We start from the raw sequence: 19800 nt of genomic DNA on the forward strand, positions 1-19800 counted from the left end.
AAATAACAAGTTTGCCCGTATTTACATGCCCCAATGTCATTATATTTACATCTTATTGATTTATATGTTTATGTTTATACGGGTTGAGCTGGGGTTTATGTTAGAGTAGCTAATGAAACCAATACTGTAGGATCTTTTATGGGCTATAAATTATTTAAAAAGAAAAGGGGAATAAAGAATATATATTTTTAAAAAAAATTAAACAAATAAATAATTTAAAAAATCGTAAAACATCATTAGGATTTCGCAATTCTTCTTATCCGTGTGCAAAATGACATTTTGAACCAATTTAACAACTTCCAGCTTTTTTTTTTTGTCATTTTTTGAGCTTTTTTTTTTTTTACTTGTAGACCAATGTCGACATAAACTTGTTTTATATTTTTATATCATTGCTGCGTATGTTGGTATCAATTTTTTTTTTTTTTATTAATTTAATATTATTTTGATTATTTTGATTATTTTTTATATTTTTTAAAAGTTTTTGCTTTTATTTTCCTTTTTTTATTATTTTAATTTTATATTTAATATTTTTTTTTTAATAAAATATATGTCTACATTTTTAATTAATATATAAAAATTAAAGGATTTTAATATAAAAAATTGTATTAAAGAATAAAAAAATAAATGTAAATTATAAATTTTTAAAAACATATAAAATATTATTATTAAATATAAAAATTTAATTTTATTAATTAAAAAAAAAAATTATAATTAATTTTAATAAACATTTTAACTTATTTAAATATTAACCAATATTTTTTAGAATATCAAAATATAGTTTTTTAAAATATATGTTTGTTTTTAATAATGTATTAAAAATGATTAAATATAAAAATTCTTTTTTAAATAACTATAATATTTTTAATTACATATAGTATAAAATTTTTATAATATAATTATACATCAAAAAAAAAATTATAAAAATAAATAATTAATTATTTTGATAAAATATATAAAATATGAATAAATTAATATAAATTTTCTTACAATTTTATAATATTAATATATTTATTTTAATTAAAAAAAAAAAATTAATGTTTATAAATAAAAATTATTTTTTATATTAAAATAAATATGTATAATTAAAAATCTAAATAATTTATTATAAAAATAAATATTAAATACATATGTTTGAAAAATAAATATAAATTAATATACATAAATATATATATATATATATATATATTTTACTTTATTACATATTTATAATTTATATAAGTTTTTTTTCAAATAAATTTAAAATAAGTTTATATATTTTAAGAAATTTTCAATTATAATTAATATAAATTAATTATTTTAATCATAAAAATAATAATAATATAATACTATTTATTCTTAAATACCTTTCTTTCCATTTTTTATAATTAATATACCATATATATTATTTAAATAAAAAATTATTACATAATATATCATATTCAATTAAATAAATTAAAGATTAATCATATAAAAATCTTTATTTTTTCTCCAAATTTTATTTATTTTGATTTATTATCTGAATATTTTTTAATAACAATATACTTATTTCTTTATTATAATATTAAATTACTAAATAATTATATAAATTTTTACTTTCATTTAAAATATACATTTAATGGATAAAAAATATACTATAATACCTATAAATTTATATTTTAAATAATACATGATATAGGTAATGATAAAGTCTATATGAAAATGTTTTTAATATATAAATTCCTTCTATTTTTTCAATTATTTTCATTGTTCTACTTTTAATTGGTAGAACTACTTTCTCGGGGATATAAAATAGTTTTATTTTGGATTAATATAATACATAATGGGATGCTTTCTTTTAATTAAACTACAATAACAAGTAAATACTTTTATTATTTTTCTTAGTTAGAAAATTGTTATGTCTTGGGCATATGTCAATTATCACCCCATTTTATGTTTCTATGGTTGATAATTTGGATTTCTTTAGAGTCGATATAGTGCTTATATTTAAAAAATAAAATGCCAAGCTTATTATCTTATATTAACTGAAATTATAAAAGAATCATGACTATATATTATAATAAGTTTTATCAATTATTTTAAGTGTTATTTATTTTATTTTTTATGTAAAAACTTATTAAATTTTGTTGTTTTAGATTTTCCGCATTTATATCTGTTTTAAATTTATTTATTTTTAGATTTTTTACAAATTCCTTTTTTTATAATATTAAGATTTTTCAAGAAATTTTAATAATATTTTTTGTTTATTTATTTGAGAATTTTAATATATAATTTAAATTAAAATAAATTTTTAAAAGATAAAAATTTAATAGATAAAATGAGATATATTGCAATTATTTTTATATCTTTTAAGTCTTTTAAAATTTAATTTTAATATTTCTTATTTTTTTTTAGATAAATAATTAGGTTAAATAAAGTAAAATTGTTTTTGTTTAATACTTTTACAAATATAATAATAATATTTAGTTTAAATTTTTATATTAGATGATTTCTGATAATAGATTAGATAAACAATCTATAAAAAGATGATTATTTTTTTGTAATTTAAATAATATATATATACTATATTATTTTTAATTTATATTAAAAATAAATCAATATTTAATATAATAAATTAATATTTAAGAAATGAAATAATTTAAATATTAATATTGACGTATTTATATTTTTATATTAATATAAAAAAATATATATAAATAAATTTTTTAATTTTTTAAAAATATATTAAATATTTTTTCAATTTTATTAAATAAAAGAATATTTATTTTATATTTAAAAAAACAAAATGTAAAATAGTAAATATAAAGAATTATATAAAGAAATTGAAATTATAGGAAAAGGAAGTTTTGGTAAATAAATATATATTTAAATATATATATATAAAAATAAACATAAATATTTCTAGGCTCTGCAACATTAATAAAAAAAATATCTACAGATCAATTATATGTGGCCAAAAAGATAGAATTATCAAATTTATCATAAAAAGAATAACAAAAAGCAAAACAAGAAGTAATAAATAAAATAAGTAAATATTATTTATAAAAAAGGCAGAAGTATTAAAATAACTGGAACATCCAAATATAGTTGCATATGAAGATTCGTTTATTGAAAAAGATACATTAATAATAATTATGGAATATTGTGAAGGTTAAAATTAATTATTATTTTTAAAAATAAACAAATATATAATATTATATTCATCAGAAGGCGATTTATCATACCATATTAAATTGTAAATTGTAAATAGATAAAATTTTCCAGAAAGAGATATTTTAAATTGGTTTATTTAACTCTCTTCAGCCTTAATTTACATTCATTAAAAAAAAATACTTCATAGAGACATAAAGACATAAAATATATTCCTAGCACAAAATAATACTGTTAAAATAGGGGATTTCGGTATATCAAGAGTACTTTAATACACATAAGAATAAGCAATGTCAGTAGTAGGAACACCGTATAAATATTTTAAAAAATAAATATATTAAAAAATAACTATATATATATATATATATATATTTATTTATATTTACATTTATATATTTTATTTATGTTTCTTTGTATTTTTTATATAGATATTATATGAGTCCTGAATTATGTAAAAATCAACCTTATTCTAGCAAATCTGATATATGGGCACTTGGATGTGTTATTTATTAATTATGTGCTTTGAAAGTTAAAATAATTTTTTTTTTTTTTTTTAATAATTTATATATTAATTATTTCAGCTTCCTTTTGATGCAAATAATTTAATGGGTTTAATGTAAAAAATTATTAAAGATAAATTCTAAGAAATACCATAATTATATTCACAAGATATGCAAAGATTAATAGAGTATTTTATATTATAAAATATTTTTTAAACATATATACTATATAATAAAATAATTTAAAATAAAGATAAATATTAACAAAAGATGAAAAGTTAAGATCTAATTTAATGGACATTTTAAATTAGTAATTTTGTAAATAAGTAATGTAAGAATTCGTCAATTTAGAAGGTAACGCTTAGACAATAGTGTATAAAAAGACGCATACCAATGAAGAAATTTAGCGAATGTTAGATAAGTTGGATGAATCAAAAGAATCATCTTGTTAATATGCTGAATCTAATGATTTTTATTTATAAAGTAAAATAAATTCTATATATTAAGGGACTCTTTAAGAAGATGATTTAGAAGAATATGATAGTGATAAAGAATAATAGAAAGAATTAAAAAAAACAAAATAATAAATTTAATTATAAAATGTAGTTAATTAATATAAAGATTTAATTAATATGAAATTAGATAATAAATAATTAGAAAGTATTTATTTTATTATTATTTTATTTTATTTCAATTTCTTATTTTATTAGATATTTTAGAACAAAGTGTTGAATAATCTCCAATAAACATTTAACGTTAAAATAAAAATTGAGTTTTCATTAATCTTATTACTTATCAATTTAAAAATCTTTTTATATATTATTAGTTAGAAAAATAAATATTAACAAATGCTTATATAAAAATAAATAAATATTTTATATCTTATATATAAATAAATAAATATTTATTAAAAAAAAATAAGTAATTAGTTATTTTATTTATAAATTTTATAAAATCTATTTAAAAAATAATTATTAACAATTATTTTTTTTGTTAAACAGAAAAAAAAAAAAAATGTAAAGACCTCGTTAATGCACATTCGGTCCATAATAAGAAAGTATATAAATAAAATAATAATACATCCATTAAGAATAGACTAATGAAACTAAGCCATTAAATGAATTATAATAAAAAATTATCCAAACAGAAGAATCATATGATTCCTAATTTATTAGAAATTGTGATGAAGACATTCTTAAAATAATAAAAAAATACCAAATAAATTTTTAATAAGGAAAAGCTTTTTAATTTTAATAATTACAATAACATTAAAATATAAAAACTTGCCAAGAATGTATAATATGCAAACAAATAATAGATTTTTTACAAATATAAGTAAATGAAATGTAAGATCGGGAAATAAATTTCAAAAAAATGAACGATTGTTTACTAGAAGCTATAAAATAATAAAAATAAGACAATAAAATAAACAGCGAATAAATCCTAAAAGAAGAATATTTAAAAGATTTAAAAAACCTTAAAGAAACATCCAAAAACTAACAAATATTTTCCCAAAATTTGATAAAAGATCTTCTTTTAAGAATTGAAGAAATCGAAAATGCAAAAAAATAATTAGAGTTGTAAAAATAAAAATTAATATAAGAAAATGAAATTTTTCAAAAAATATTAAATGACCTTCAATAAGCTTTAAACGAAATAGAATTTAAAATAAAAAATAAAGAAAGAACTGAAAAAACATAAATAGAAATCTTAAATAACCAAATAATAATCCTTAATAATTAAATAGAAAAACTTTAGAATGAAAATGACTTTTTCAAAAAGAATTTTCCTTTATTAGAAAATGAAAATTAAGTTTTAAAAAAAGAAATTTCTGAAATTTCATTTTAATTATAAAATGAACAAAATTTGAATTAATAAAATATTCATCTTTTAAATGAAAAGGAAAGAAAAATATAATATTTAATTATTAATTCAAACAATTTTAATATTCTTGATACCAAATATTAGGAACTTCTTTTAGCTTTCAATAAAGAATAAAGCAAAAATAAAGAACTATCTTAATAATTAACGGATATTAAAAATTCGAAAAATAATGAATTTATTAATATTTAAAACAAATACTAGTAATTATTTTAAACTTTTAATTAATAATCTAATCTTAATTTTTAACTTAAAGATGATTTCGAAAAAAAACTAGTTCAAATTATTAAAGAAATCCTCAATAAAGATAAAAAAATTCGATAATTATAATCGAAAATAACTCTAAGTAATTTAATTACACCTAATTATAATTCATCTAAATCTATGACTACAAAAAAGAGAAGTTCTTTGACTCAGATATACGTAAATTAAAAAGAATCTTATATATTCAAATTAAAAAAAAATAGGAAAATAATAACAGAAACATAACAACGAAAACATAAATATAAGAAAAAGAAAATATATTAAAAAGTCCATAAAATAATAGCAAAGATTAATGTCGAAAAATAAAAACGACAATAGATTCTGGAGAAAATAAGGAAAATTAAAATTATTTATTAGAAGAAATGTATAAAAATACGTAATAAATTTTAAAGAAAAATTAAATTAAAATAAAAAATTTAAAAAATGAATTATATTAAATACTAAAATATTTTTTAATTGATAATAAAATTTATATAAATGAAAATTAAAAAGAAGAAAATAAATAAATGAAAATATTGTTAAATAATTTGTAAGAAAAGTGTATAGCATAATAAATGAATTATGTTATTAAAATAATTAACTAAATACTCTTTTAAAATATAGAAGATAAGAAAAAAACAATAAATACTTCGCCATGTAATATTTCATTAAATATTAGTCTATTTAATTGCAATTAAAACATAGAATAAACTAAACAATCTTTAATAAATTTAAATAAATGAATAAATTTATATAAAAAAATAAATAAATAAAAAATGTATTTATATATAAATATATATATATATTATTTATTTATTTATTTATTTATTTTTATTCATATATATATTCATTATTACAAATAAATATATATTTTTATTTTTAAAAACATTTTATATATAAATGTTTCTATTTATAATTAATCTTATTAGATATTTATAATTTAAAAAATCATATAATTATTATTTTTATTTGTTTAAAATTTAAATATGTATATATATATTTATTAAATATAATTAATTATTAATATCTTTTTTTCATATAGTTTTTTGAATTTAATTTTAAGATTCAATTTTTGATAACTGTTTAGTTAATATATTTTATTAATCATTTAGAAATTAATTTGCTTATTAATCATATTAATTTTCTTAATTTAAAATTATATTATCAAACTTATTTTTCTCTTTATTTGATTCTATTAATTTACTTTTTTAGCTTTATATTTAAATATTTTATTATTTTATTTTCTTTTTTAATTATTTGATATATTTTTTTTATAAAATTTCAACTTATTCATCTTATAAATTAAAAATATTATATGGATTATATAATAAGCTTATAATTTATTAATATTGTTATAATTTTTATTATTAACATTTATTAATTTATCTTTATTTTTATAATTATATTACATAACTTTATATAATATCATCTTTTTATTGAATAAATATTTTTAATTATCCTATTTTTTATTTTAATAAATTTTCCTTTTATTAATTTTCGAATTCCTTATTTTTTATTTTTTTTTAAAAAAATATTTATAGAAATTACACTATATTATATCCCTTATATTAATTCATCTTTTTATATTATTTTTTATTAATATAATTAACTAATAGAAACTATTTTATGAAATTATTCATTGATTAATTCATATTATAAATCTTTATTATAAATTTCTTTTTATAAATTATCTATCTCTATATATAATTTATTAATATATATAAATATTATATAAAAAATTATTTTTGCTTACAAATTGTTTAAAAATCAATTAATTTTTATAATTTTATAATTTATAATTATTTAAAATCCATAATTTGATTTTTATAGATTCCTTTTTCATCTTCTAATTAAAAATTATTAATTTCTGAGTCCATAAAATCTATATTGTTATTTTATTTTTCGATATTCAAATTTAAAACTTTCAATTATTAATTTTATTAAAGGACAGTTTGTTCTAATTTTTCGATTTATTATTGTAAACATGAATTATTTTATTCTTATTATTTAGAATTATAAGATTCTTCTATATAATTTTAAAAATATAAATGAGAATTTATGTTTTCTTTTTCAAAAATATTCTTTAAAATATTTATATATATTTAAAAAACAAAAATTATATAACATAACTTTATTCAAATTAAATATTTATTATTATAATCTAAATTTTTCATTTAATACTTTTTAATATTCTAAATATGTCTTATCTTTTTCTTAAACTGCTATTTTAAATAAAAGTTTATATTTTTAAATTTATTGATTTATATTAAAATTATGATTAATATTTTTTTTATTATATTCTTATTAATGTTTATAGCCCAAAATGTTTTTTTCTTATGTGTTAATTTCATTTTGTAAATTTTATTAATCTTTTTTAAATTATTGAAGATATTTAATTTCCTATAAAAGGCTATTATTTTCAGATGATTATTATTCTATGATCTATTAAGTTTAAAATAGTTAATTTTATAATTGTTTTTTTTCTAAATCATTTCTCAAATATAAAATACATAAAACAAATGATATATGTATATATATATATATATATATATATATATATATATATATACATATATATTACTATTAAATAATTTAATTTAAATCTTTTTATTATTCTTATAATTCAATTTTCATTTTTTAAATTTATAATTAATTCTATTAATTAATTTGGACTAATTTTTCTTCTTGAAAATAATAAACCTCAATTTAATTTTCCAATATTTAATTCTGTTATTCTTTATAATTTATTTATTTTTCTAGTTTTTCAATTTCTATTTAATTTATTATATTTTCTTAAGTTTTAAGCTAAATTTTTTCTTCTAAATCTATTTATTGTTATCCAACTTCTTTTAATTTTTAACATTATAGGTTTGAGGCACACAAATTTTAATAAAGTTAATTCTTTTTAATTAAAAAAGAATTGATAATTAAAATAAATATATACATTTTTTTTACCAGACTTCTATATTTATTATACCATTAATTAATTTAATATTATAAAGTATCTATATATTATTATTTTTAATCTTACTATTATTAATTTGATTGTTTATTAGAAAATGATAATTAAGTTTATTATTATTTTTAATTATTTTGTTTTTAATATTATAATGTTTGAAAATGAATGGAACTAGATTTTTAATATTTAAAAGTATATTTATTTAATGGGCTACTTTTTTGGCTTACTATACATCCTACGTTTTTATTTTAGGGTGTCTTATATTATAAAGAGTTATGCTTAAGTTAGTTTTTGGGAGAATTAGTGTTTACGTTATATTTTTATATTATATATTGCATTTTTATTAATTGGATTATTATGATTTTATATAAGATTTTAAGTATAAAAATAAATTATAAATATTTAAATATCTATTTTTTTAGTTCAAATTGTTTATTAAAAAAAAAAAAAAAACTATTAATAATAAATTTATATACACATGTTATTATAATATATAAACTTTAATTTTAATATTTAATATTTCTTTTTTTTGTTTTTATTTACTAATATTTTTTTTAATCATTAAAATATTTACTAATTTTATATTTTTTTCACTTCTTCTTCCAAATTTTATATATATTATTCACAATTCAATACTTTTTCACTTATTTTTGAAATTTTTTCTTCATTCATTATTTCTTTTTGTTACTCTTCGAATTTTTAAATATACTCATCTAAATATCTATTAGATATTTCTTTTATTCTTTATACATTTTATTTCTCGATTTCCTTAGTTATTATTTTTTTAAAATAAAATAAAATAAATAAATACATTTCTATGTTCTTGATTTTCTTTATTTATTTATTCAACTAAACTACTTTTGTTTTCTTAAACTTCTATTTTTTATTAATGATGAGTAATAACTTCCTTTTTTTATATATAAAAAATAAAATAAATATATAAAATAAAAAAAATTATTAATAAATACATCAGAATGAACATAATTATTTTTCATATATTATTCTAATTTATCAATTTAAAAATCTACACTTTACAAAGTGTCTTCTTAAAATTTTTAATATACCTTTTTTTTCATTTATTTTTTAAGGTTATTATTTATATAAAAAAACCTATTGCATTTAATCATTTTATATTTCTTTAAAAATGTCATTTTTTTTACATTCGAAAATTATTTTTTAAATCGCATTTTATATACAATCATTTAAAATTTGACTTTTTTCTTATAAATATCCTTCTAAATTAAATAAATTTTGAGTCATATTTTTTTTTGTTTACAAAAAATTAAATATATATATATATAAATTTTAATTTTAAAAAAAAAGAGGAAAAAAATTTTCAAAATAATTTTATTATAATTTCAATTTTTAAGTAAAAATATCAGAATTCTTTGATTTTTTTCATTAAATTAGTTTAGTATTTACATTTCCAACTAAAAATTTTATTGTTGTTAATAAAATATTATATTTTATTATTATACAAAGATAATATTTATATAAAAAAAATTAAATATTATATAGTAAATTAATTATTAATAAAAACTAATTTATAATATATAAATATCATTTTTTACGTGTATTAATTTAATCGTTTCTACATTTTTAAAATAAAAAATTAAATATAATATAATATAAAATATAATAAAATAAAATAAAATAAAAATATACTTATTTTTTTTGTTATAAATATCCTTTTCTTTATTATACTTTTAAATAGTTTTAATTAACTTCTCATTTTCCTCAAGTAAAGCATTGTATTAATTGTTAAGAACTTCATAATTGAAATTTTTACAAGAAACTAATTCAAAATTCTCTTTTTCCTTACATTCAAATTAATATTTTAATTCTTTTATTTCTTCTTCCTTTTTATCTATTTTTTCATTCAAATCTTCAATTTCCCTTTACAAATCAGCATAATTAGTATTCATTAGTTTATTGTATAATTCTTGATATTTCAAATATAATTTCTCCATATATTAAGATAATTATTCGATTTTTAAAAGTTTTTCTTCATTTTGTCTTTCCAAAATATATATTTAATGTTTATATTAAAGTTCTTTTTCACTAATTACTAATTTAAAAGCATCAAACTCTTATTTAACTTGAATATATTTTTAATAATCTATAGTTTCCTAGTATGTCTATTAAATTTATTTTATATTTTATGAAAATTATTCTTAAATTTATTAACGTAGTTCCTAATTTTCTTTCTATAATTATACTATAATAAGTCGTGTTTTTTAAAGTTGATTTTTTAAGTCATCTTTTTCAATTATTAATGAATTATCTTTTTTTTATATATATTTTAAATTTGTTATTTTATTTTATTACGATATTTTTATATTGTTTCTATTTTTTATTCTAAAAAATCTAACGGATAGAATTTGTAGTTTTCTTTTTTTTTTTTTATAAACTAAATAAATATTTTTACAAAAAAAAAAAAAAAAAGTGGGTAAAAGTCCTAAAAAAACAAAATATAAAATATAATATATATATATATATATATATATATATATATATATATATATATATATATATATATATATATATATATATTAAAAAATTAAATACAAAAAAATAAATAAATAATACAATTTAGAATATAAATAATAATAAAATCAAAAGTTCTTTTTTAATAATAATTCAATAAATTCATTTTATGAAATTTTCCCATCTTTATTAGTATCGCATTCCAATAGAATTTCCTACCAGAAAGTGTCTTAAATATCTCCCATTATATAAGATAATTCTTCTCTACTAATATTACCGTTTCCATCCTAATCGAATATTTTAAAAGCTTATTCCATTTTTTATTTTGACAAAACCACATCTTTATTAGTAGCTGCCATTAGAAATTCTAAAAAAAAAAAAATTAAAAAAAAAAATTATTAATATTTATTAATAAATCATACATATATACCCGTAAAATCAACTTTCCCTGATTTATTACAATCTACAATATCTAAAATTCTCTCCACTTATTCAATTGCTAATTCTTTGTTTCCACAAACACTCGTATATCCTTAAATAAGTTCATCTTTTGAAAGCATTCCATCTCCATTTTAATCCAAAGACATAAAATTCTTCTATAACTCTTGTTTTTCTTGTTAAGTGATCATTTAGGATACAATATAAGTCATAATAGCCTATTTTATTTTCGACCGACTCTAAAAGTTAGATAGATTTTGTAAAGTTTTATTATTAACAGGAATTGCTGGAGCATTTTTTTAAACCCAGTTATCGTTTAAAGCCTATAAAGCTGAAATCCTTTTTTTAGAGTCATAAGTAAGCATTTTTCTAATCAAATTTTTAGCATCTTCTGAAATATGATTCCAATCTTCAGGATCGAACTTAAATTTACCCAAACGAACTTTTTTTAATATTTCATCTTCATTTTTGCCTGTGAAAGGGGGATATCCACATAATAAAATATATAAAACAACTCCACAAGACCATACATCACATTTTTCATCATAATTTTAATCTAAAATATATAAATAAAAACAATTATATATAAAAAAAATACCTAAAACTTCAGGTGCTATATAATATGGAGTTCCTAATCTTTTGGACATTTTTTTATTTTCATCAATTTTTCTGGATGTTCCAAAATCAATAACTTTTAAATTAGCGTCTTTTTTATCTGTATCAAATAATAAATTTTCTGGTTTTATATCTCTATGTACAATTTAATTTTCATGACAATAAACCACGGCTGAAAGGATTTATTTAAAATAATCAGCAGCCATTTTTTCAGTAAAATTTTTCATAGATTTAATTTTATCAAAAAGTTCTCCTCCTGAGCAATATCTATATTTAAACTTTAATATTAATATAAAAATACAATTTTTTTTTATAAATATAAATATAAATATAAATATATATATATATATATATATATATATATATCCATATATATCATAAAATACTCTGTTATTAAATAATAATTTTTAGAATCTTAAAATAATTCAATTAATTTTAATATATTAGGATGATCCAAATTTTTCAGTATATTCATTTCTGAAAAAAGCCTCTCTTCTTCTTCTTTTATTACAGAACTTTTTTTCAATGTTTTCATTGCTCGAACCATTCCTGTATTTTTATGAGTTACTTTGCATACTAAACCGAATGCACCTTCACCTAAAATTTCTCCTGTTTTGTAATTTTATTAAATTGTTCCTTATTTTAAATGTATGAAAATATCAGGACTGATCGAAAATTCGCTCATACAGCTCATTTTTTATTTGCTTTAATAAGCTTTTATTAAGCTTTAAGTAGAAGGCCTTTTAGAAGTTTCGTTTGTTTAATCTTCATGCCTTTATTTATCATCGTTTTTTTTATTTCCTTATTACTTTTTAATTATTTCTTATTATTCTTTTTGATTTTATTTAATTGGTAGTTATTCTTATGAATAATTTTTTTATAATTCTTAAAAATAACTTTTATTTTCTTTTGTTTATTCTTTATCGTTATCTATTTTATTTTTTTCTTATTTTTAATTTATATTTTTTTCATTTATTATCTAATTTATAGATTCTCCTTGTTCTGGTATTGTTTATAATGGAGTTTAAAATTTTTCTTTTAATGATGAATCATCTTTTAAATTAATTTTTTTATACATATAAATAGAATTATATGTTTTATTAAAAATATATATATATATATATATATATATATATATATATATATATATATATATATATGAATATTTTTACTATTTATTTTTTCAATAGTTTAAGCTTCTTCTAAAAGAAATCTATCATCAGTACCATTTTAATATAATTCTTTAGTATTATGATATTTTATAGATAATATATTATCTTTTTAATTCTATTTTTATATTATTTGGAAAATTTTATACTAATTAAATATTTAAAAAAAAATACAGTTAATTAATTGGAATTTATAGGTATTTAATAACTTTTTATACTTTCTTCATCATTTTATTGAATATCGTTATTTTCTCTTATTTATAATTTTTCTACTTTTTTTTTATATAATACTTATATTAAGATAAATTATTTTTTTATATGTTATAACCTTCACTAAAACCATTTAAATGGCAACATGAACTTCCCATTTTATTTAATTTTTTTGTGTTATTATGATGAACTTTTAATGAAATAAATTGCAATTTTTATCAAAAAATAAGAATAAAACAATAAGTTAATTAAAAAAAAAAATTAATTTTTAATAATAAAAATATATTATTTTTTTAAAATGTAAATAACTTTTATTTCTTTTTAATTTAGAAATTTTAAAAAAAATATATATACATTTTAGAAATAAATAATTGTAATTGCTTATATAATTAATAAATTTATTTATTTTAATAATAAAATATAATTATTCTGATGTTTATGTTTTTTTTACTTAATAAAAATTAATTATTCTATTATTGCAAATTATTAATGTTAATATATTTTTAACTATCTAATATACAATAAAAAATAAAAATTAATTAAATGAATTAAGAATATTAAATTATTATTATAAAATAAATAAAATATATTTAAATATAAATTAAAATTGATTTTTATTCAAATAAGTCAAAATTTTAAATAATTTTTTTTTTCTTGTTCTTTATTTTTTTCTAATATTAATATTAATATTTTTCATTTAAATTTTCGTTATTAAGCATTTTATTAAAATTTTTTAATTTTATTAAATATATATTAAAATTAATATATAAAAATATTTCTTTTATAAATTATATAAATCAATAAAAAAGTTAAATTATATGTAAATAATTATATATTAAATATTAATTAAAAATAAAAATATGGAAATTAATTTTATATTTAATATTAATATTAATTAAATTAAATTTTTCGAAATTATTATATAGTTTTCTAATTCAATTTTTTTTCTAATAATATTTATTTTATTATATTAATTATTTATTTACTTATAATTTAATTTTAAAATTTTTTATTTTAGTAATTAAAGTTTTTACACAATAAAAAAACTTATAAATATATATGTATTTAAATAATCGTTTTATTTAAAAAGTTTATATAAATTGAACGTAGTAAATTTTATTTAATTAATAATTTTATTTATTATATTATCTTTAAAATTATTTTATTTTCATTTTCTTTTTTCTAGAGGTGATTTTATGTTTTTTACATTAGGATATGTTTTTTGAAAATTTTTTGCTTAATGTAATAATATAGTTGAAATTTAATGAATTTAATCTTTGTTTTCTTCAACACTTATTAATTAAATAAGTTTTTATATTATTTCACCTGTATTAATATTATTATTTTTTTATTAAATAATTTTTAAAGAAAGATATAATATAGCCCAAGCAATATAAGACTATTTATATTTCGAATTAATTTCATAAATAAAACAAGTAATTTAAGTCAAATAAATACATACACTATAAAAAAATTAAAAATCTTCTTAAGACCCAAATAACTCATTTATATTTAAATTAATTATTATTGCATCAAAAAACTACTTAATTGTAGGCATGCTTAAATTATATTATAAAGCTTCTAGTATTTATAATTCTTTATTTTTTATATTTTCTACAGATAGCTTTTAATGTCCTATATCTTCATAAAATGTTTATAGCCTCAAAGCTTATGTTTAGTTATATTTTTAAGAAATAAACATACAGGAAACTCCAGTTAAATATAAGTCTTAAGGAGTTAATTATCTTTATTTTTTATAAAAATATAAATAATATAATATTTTTTTACTATTTACAATTCTAGAAAAAAATATCTTAAATTAAAATATAATGAAAGAATGTCTCATCTGAAAACGAAAAATTATCTTTCACTTCGAGCATCCAATCAACCATTTTAATTCGAATATCATTTGATATTAAATGATTTTATAAATATAAGTAAGGAAGTACTTCTTTCTTAATAAAAAATATAAAATATAAAAAATAATATTAAATTTTATATATTTATATTGAATTTATTTTTATAATTATTTATTATAAATTTTATTTTAACATTTATTAAGTTATTCAATATTTTTAGCTAATACGTTTATTAATTAGACATTAATTTAAATATAATTTTGGTTTAGGTTTCATTTTAAAATTATTATTATTGTTTATTTATATCATTAACTAAGCATTGTTACTATTATTTTATTGAATTGTTTTTCTTAATTCTTTTTTTCAACAAATCTTCTATATCCATATTATTATCCTATTATTTTTAAATATAAATTTGACATTCAATTTATTTTATTCTAAGTTATTATTTGCTTAGTAATTTATATTATTTTTAATAATTTTAAATTAGGTAATTATTAAAGTATTCCGGCATCTTATTTTTAAATTTTTTATTATTTATTTATTTTTATGAATATATAAAAATTAATATTGTAACAAATTGCGAAAAATAATAATATGTAAATATATATTTTATAATAATTTATAAAAAAAAATATAAATAAATATATTTATTCATATATATTATATATTTATATATTTATATATTTATATATTTATATATTTATATATTTATATATTTATATGATATTGATATTTTTTTTTACTTAATTTTTTATAAAAATTAATTATTTTCAATTATAGTATTTTTTCAAATAGATTAATATAAAAAAGATTTTTTTATTATTAATATTAATTTGTAAATATTTTTATTACTAATTCCATTTATTATAAATTTTTTTTTATTATTCCATAATTAATAAATTTCTTTACTTTTTAAAATTAATAATTATATCAATATATTTTTTACTTTAAATATATTAATTAATATTTTATTTTTTATTTTCTATTATTTAAGTCTATATAATTATATTATAATATATTATTTATTTAAAAAAAAATACTATAATAATTTAAAATATTATTTTAAACATAATTTTAAGTTAATATCCTTATAATTTTAAGTATAAAAAATATATTAAACTATAAATTAATCAAAAATTAAAAAAAATTTATATTTATTTAAAAAAAATAAAATTTTCCTATATTTTTATTTAATATAAATAATTATACAAATTTATAAATAAAATATATATAATAAATATTTAATATAAATAATTATATATTATAATTTTTTTTTTTTATAAATATATTTGTATTTTAATTATGAAATAAATTTTATATATAATAATTTATATAATTTTTTAAAATTTAAAATATCGTATTTACAGGTAATTAAAAAATATTTATTCCTTTTATATTTTACCTAAAATATAATTTAATTTTTAATTAATGAAAGTGTAAAAATTACTATTATTTTTTATACTTTTTTATAGTATAATTGTAATTTTATATGATTTATATTGTTTAGTTAATTATTATGCAGCAAATATATTGAGAATTCCTGTATATTAAAAAATAATTTTTTTTTTATTTTAAAATTTTTTTTTTAAATTAATAAATAAAAAATATTATTACATGATTTATATCTTTATATTTATTTTGTTAATTTTTAAATATGTAAAGTAAATTCGATATTCACATATTTTATTTTCCGATTATATTTTGTTTTTTTTGTTTAAAATATATAATTATAAAATTTTTAAAATAAAAAAATAAGATTTAATATAATGGACGACTTTTTTGAAAATGAAGATAATCAAAATATTATCAATTAATAACGTATTTATATAAAAAAACATATATTTATAAAAATCCTATTAATATTATAAATTTAATTTTGACTCATATCAAAAAATAAAATATTAAAAATAGAAACACCTTAGAACAATAAAGAAGAAGAAAATTAAGAATAAGAATAATAATATTAAGACGATTAATAATAATAAGAATATTATTAAAAATAAGAATAATAATAAGAATAACTAGAATAATAAAAATCATGTGGGTAATAAGAATAATTATAATGTTAAGAATAAAATGAATAATAAGAATATTAAGGTTTATATTTAATAATATATAATAAACTATATTTTTAATATAAAAAAATCTAAAGATTTTAACAATTAATAATCTTAAAATCAAAATTATAACTTAACTCTTTAACAAGTAAATTTTTATATATTATTTAATAAAAAACCTAAATTATATATAGTTAACTGAGTAAGATTTAAGAAGATAAAAACTTTAATAAGAAGAAGCTGAAAGAACTAAGTAATTAATAGAGAAGTAAAATGCAGAATTATAATAAAAACAATAAAAAACAGAAAAATCAAAACAATATTTAGAAAATTGGAAAAAGTAAAAAATAAAATAAAAATATAATATTTATTACAAAAATAATATATAGAGAAAGAGAAGTATAAATTAGATAAAAAAAAAAGCTAATCTTTAAGAAAATGAAGTTTTAGTAGAATCTAGAAATAATAAAGCTTATGTAAATTAAAATATATAAAATATGAAAGTATAAAAAAATATAGAAAATATATAATATATAAATGAATATATCTATATAAATAATTATATATATACTAATTATATTTTCTTTTAAATTATATTTTTAGAAAAACAGTTGGGAAAAAATTGTTTAAAATATTAACTTAAAAGCAAGTGATTATTTAGGTTCTTAAGATGTGAGCAAAATGAGAGAATGTATTTTAAATAAAAAGCTTGATCTTGCAAATTAGGCATGATTTAAATCAAAGAAAGAGAAATAATAAATAAAAATAAAAATATATATAATATAAATTTAATATAAAAATATAATATATTTTTATCTAAATAAAAAAAATAGTTTTATTTGTTTTTTGATTATTAAAAAAGTTATATAATTCTTTTTATTATTTTTATTTTGTATAAATAAAAATTTTATCCCTATTTTTAATATAATTATAAAAATTTTGTGTTTACTTTTTTTTATATAAAATAATTATAAAATTAAAATATTTTTAATAAATAAACTAATTTTTTATATTTTATAAAAAATGGCCTAAAGATAAAGTATTTTATATAACGCTTAATCTAGAAAAAGGTTTTTTATAATTTAAATTATTAATTTATACGTTATTTTATTATAAAAATTAAAAGAAACACTGCACAATAATAGTAAGTTGACTATTTCCTTAGCTAAGTTTTAAAAGATTTAGAAATAGAAAAATAAGAAGCAGAATCATTAAGAAATTTATTTAATAGATTCGATTTTTAAAAGTCAAACTATTTAGAATAAAAAGATTTAGACGAAATATATAGATGTATTTATAAATCATATTAATTTTTCTCTAATTTTATATATATATATATATATATGTGTTTTTAAATAAAAGAATATGATTTTAAATTTCCTTAACATATTTTAAAGAAGAAAATTACTTAATATTGTAATTATAAAAAATTGAGAAAAGTAGACTTTTTTCATGTTTGTGATTTATATTTATAATTGAAAAGAGAAGATAAACAATAATAGGAATAAGAGGAAATAGAATTTAGTAAATAAAAAAATATTAATTATACAGTGAATTTAATAAATAAAAAGTTGATGCCTTTGTTGCCTTAGGAGGAAATATAGATAAAAGTGGTTTTGTTAAAAAAAAATTAATAATGGAAATTATTAAAAAAGAATTCGATTTGATTATTGATATTGAAGATTTAATAGATAGAAGTTAAAGTAGTTAGCAAGAAATCGATTTTTCTGATTTTTGTTAAATATTTGAAAACGGAGGAGAAGAAATTAAAAGCAAAGTTTCTTTATTATCCGTAAATTTTTATTTATTAAAATTTTAAATTATTTATAAAATTATAATTAAATTTAATATTTATTTTTTAAACTATTTTAGAATATATCTAGATAAAAGTCAACTACAAATTTAGGAGGATAATAAGGATTTTAAGTAAAATATAAAGATTTTGAATTATGGTTAGAAAGAATGGATGGAAAAATATGATTTTATATTCTTTTTTAATTAAAATATTATTTTATGTTGAAAGATAAATATTTATATTATATTAGATCAAAGAAATATTTATATTTTTTGTTTTTATATTATTTAATTTTTAGTTGATATATTTAATCATTTTTGTAAATTTATTATAATTAAACGACAAAATAGATTACGTAAAAATCTTTTTTTCAGACTATAATAATTTATTAAAAATAAAATAAAATATTTTTTTGAAGTACTTAGAAAAAAAAAATCATATAAAAAAATATTATAATA

The 19800-nt window shown here is 14.2% G+C and overlaps 3 protein-coding genes across 3 annotated transcripts, besides 45 other annotated features; 2 read left to right on the top strand and 1 right to left on the bottom strand. All coding sequences in view use genetic code 6, as the record gives it.

Annotated features, from left to right (window-relative positions):
- Positions 1-436: 436 nt before the first annotated feature.
- Positions 437-462: a microsatellite.
- Positions 463-659: 197 nt separating this feature from the next.
- Positions 660-713: a microsatellite.
- Positions 714-1038: 325 nt separating this feature from the next.
- Positions 1039-1117: a microsatellite.
- A 35-nt stretch (positions 1118-1152) lies between these two features.
- Positions 1153-1186: a microsatellite.
- Positions 1187-2559: 1373 nt separating this feature from the next.
- Positions 2560-2611: a microsatellite.
- A 47-nt stretch (positions 2612-2658) lies between these two features.
- Positions 2659-2726: a microsatellite.
- Positions 2727-2761: 35 nt separating this feature from the next.
- On the top strand, positions 2762-4398 carry IMG5_162270 (protein kinase domain protein; the record flags this gene model as incomplete). The annotated part of the gene is made up of 8 exons (XM_004030312.1): positions 2762-2825; positions 2882-2988; positions 3027-3126; positions 3184-3436; positions 3555-3654; positions 3708-3814; positions 3880-4109; positions 4337-4398. The coding sequence occupies 8 exons, from the start codon at positions 2762-2764 to the stop codon at positions 4396-4398; spliced, it is 1023 nt and encodes a 340-aa protein (XP_004030360.1).
- Positions 2827-2857: a microsatellite.
- Positions 2828-2866: a microsatellite.
- Positions 3439-3480: a microsatellite.
- Positions 4290-4335: a microsatellite.
- Positions 4399-4458: 60 nt separating the features above from the next.
- Positions 4459-4531: a microsatellite.
- A 794-nt stretch (positions 4532-5325) lies between these two features.
- Positions 5326-5376: a microsatellite.
- Positions 5377-6141: 765 nt separating this feature from the next.
- Positions 6142-6223: a microsatellite.
- A 21-nt stretch (positions 6224-6244) lies between these two features.
- Positions 6245-6286: a microsatellite.
- A 188-nt stretch (positions 6287-6474) lies between these two features.
- Positions 6475-6527: a microsatellite.
- Positions 6528-6555: 28 nt separating this feature from the next.
- Positions 6556-6581: a microsatellite.
- An 820-nt stretch (positions 6582-7401) lies between these two features.
- Positions 7402-7439: a microsatellite.
- A 558-nt stretch (positions 7440-7997) lies between these two features.
- Positions 7998-8036: a microsatellite.
- A 236-nt stretch (positions 8037-8272) lies between these two features.
- Positions 8273-8328: a microsatellite.
- Positions 8329-9626: 1298 nt separating this feature from the next.
- Positions 9627-9664: a microsatellite.
- Positions 9665-10309: 645 nt separating this feature from the next.
- Positions 10310-10368: a microsatellite.
- Positions 10314-10368: a microsatellite.
- An 819-nt stretch (positions 10369-11187) lies between these two features.
- Positions 11188-11262: a microsatellite.
- A 51-nt stretch (positions 11263-11313) lies between these two features.
- Positions 11314-11365: a microsatellite.
- IMG5_162280 (hypothetical protein) lies at positions 11325-13537 on the bottom strand (the record flags this gene model as incomplete). The annotated part of the gene is made up of 5 exons (XM_004030313.1): positions 13422-13537; positions 12636-13302; positions 12233-12516; positions 11627-12190; positions 11325-11563 (listed from the first exon to the last, which is right to left on the bottom strand). Exons 2-5 carry the CDS (start codon positions 12941-12943, stop codon positions 11325-11327), a joined length of 1395 nt encoding a protein of 464 aa, XP_004030361.1. The 5' UTR covers positions 12944-13302; positions 13422-13537.
- Positions 11568-11594: a microsatellite.
- Positions 12561-12625: a microsatellite.
- Positions 13176-13238: a microsatellite.
- Positions 13356-13409: a microsatellite.
- Positions 13538-14184: 647 nt separating the features above from the next.
- Positions 14185-14236: a microsatellite.
- Positions 14195-14236: a microsatellite.
- A 1694-nt stretch (positions 14237-15930) lies between these two features.
- Positions 15931-15969: a microsatellite.
- Positions 15970-16131: 162 nt separating this feature from the next.
- Positions 16132-16217: a microsatellite.
- Positions 16139-16212: a microsatellite.
- A 410-nt stretch (positions 16218-16627) lies between the features above and the next one.
- Positions 16628-16666: a microsatellite.
- An 11-nt stretch (positions 16667-16677) lies between these two features.
- Positions 16678-16743: a microsatellite.
- A 175-nt stretch (positions 16744-16918) lies between these two features.
- On the top strand, positions 16919-19527 carry IMG5_162290 (hypothetical protein; the record flags this gene model as incomplete). The annotated part of the gene is made up of 7 exons (XM_004030314.1): positions 16919-16926; positions 16963-17032; positions 17742-17800; positions 17937-17946; positions 18151-18238; positions 19119-19339; positions 19420-19527. 7 exons carry the CDS (start codon positions 16919-16921, stop codon positions 19525-19527), a joined length of 564 nt encoding a protein of 187 aa, XP_004030362.1.
- Positions 17034-17091: a microsatellite.
- Positions 17047-17084: a microsatellite.
- Positions 17047-17089: a microsatellite.
- Positions 17446-17511: a microsatellite.
- Positions 18077-18127: a microsatellite.
- Positions 18300-18356: a microsatellite.
- Positions 18303-18356: a microsatellite.
- A 75-nt stretch (positions 19528-19602) lies between the features above and the next one.
- Positions 19603-19650: a microsatellite.
- Positions 19651-19767: 117 nt separating this feature from the next.
- Positions 19768-19800: part of a microsatellite that runs on past the window's edge.
- Positions 19768-19800: part of a microsatellite that runs on past the window's edge.

The sequence above is a fragment of the Ichthyophthirius multifiliis genome (genome assembly GCF_000220395.1).
Source record: "Ichthyophthirius multifiliis unplaced genomic scaffold scaff_1120509251220, whole genome shotgun sequence".
NCBI classification, from domain to species: domain Eukaryota; phylum Ciliophora; class Oligohymenophorea; order Hymenostomatida; genus Ichthyophthirius; species Ichthyophthirius multifiliis.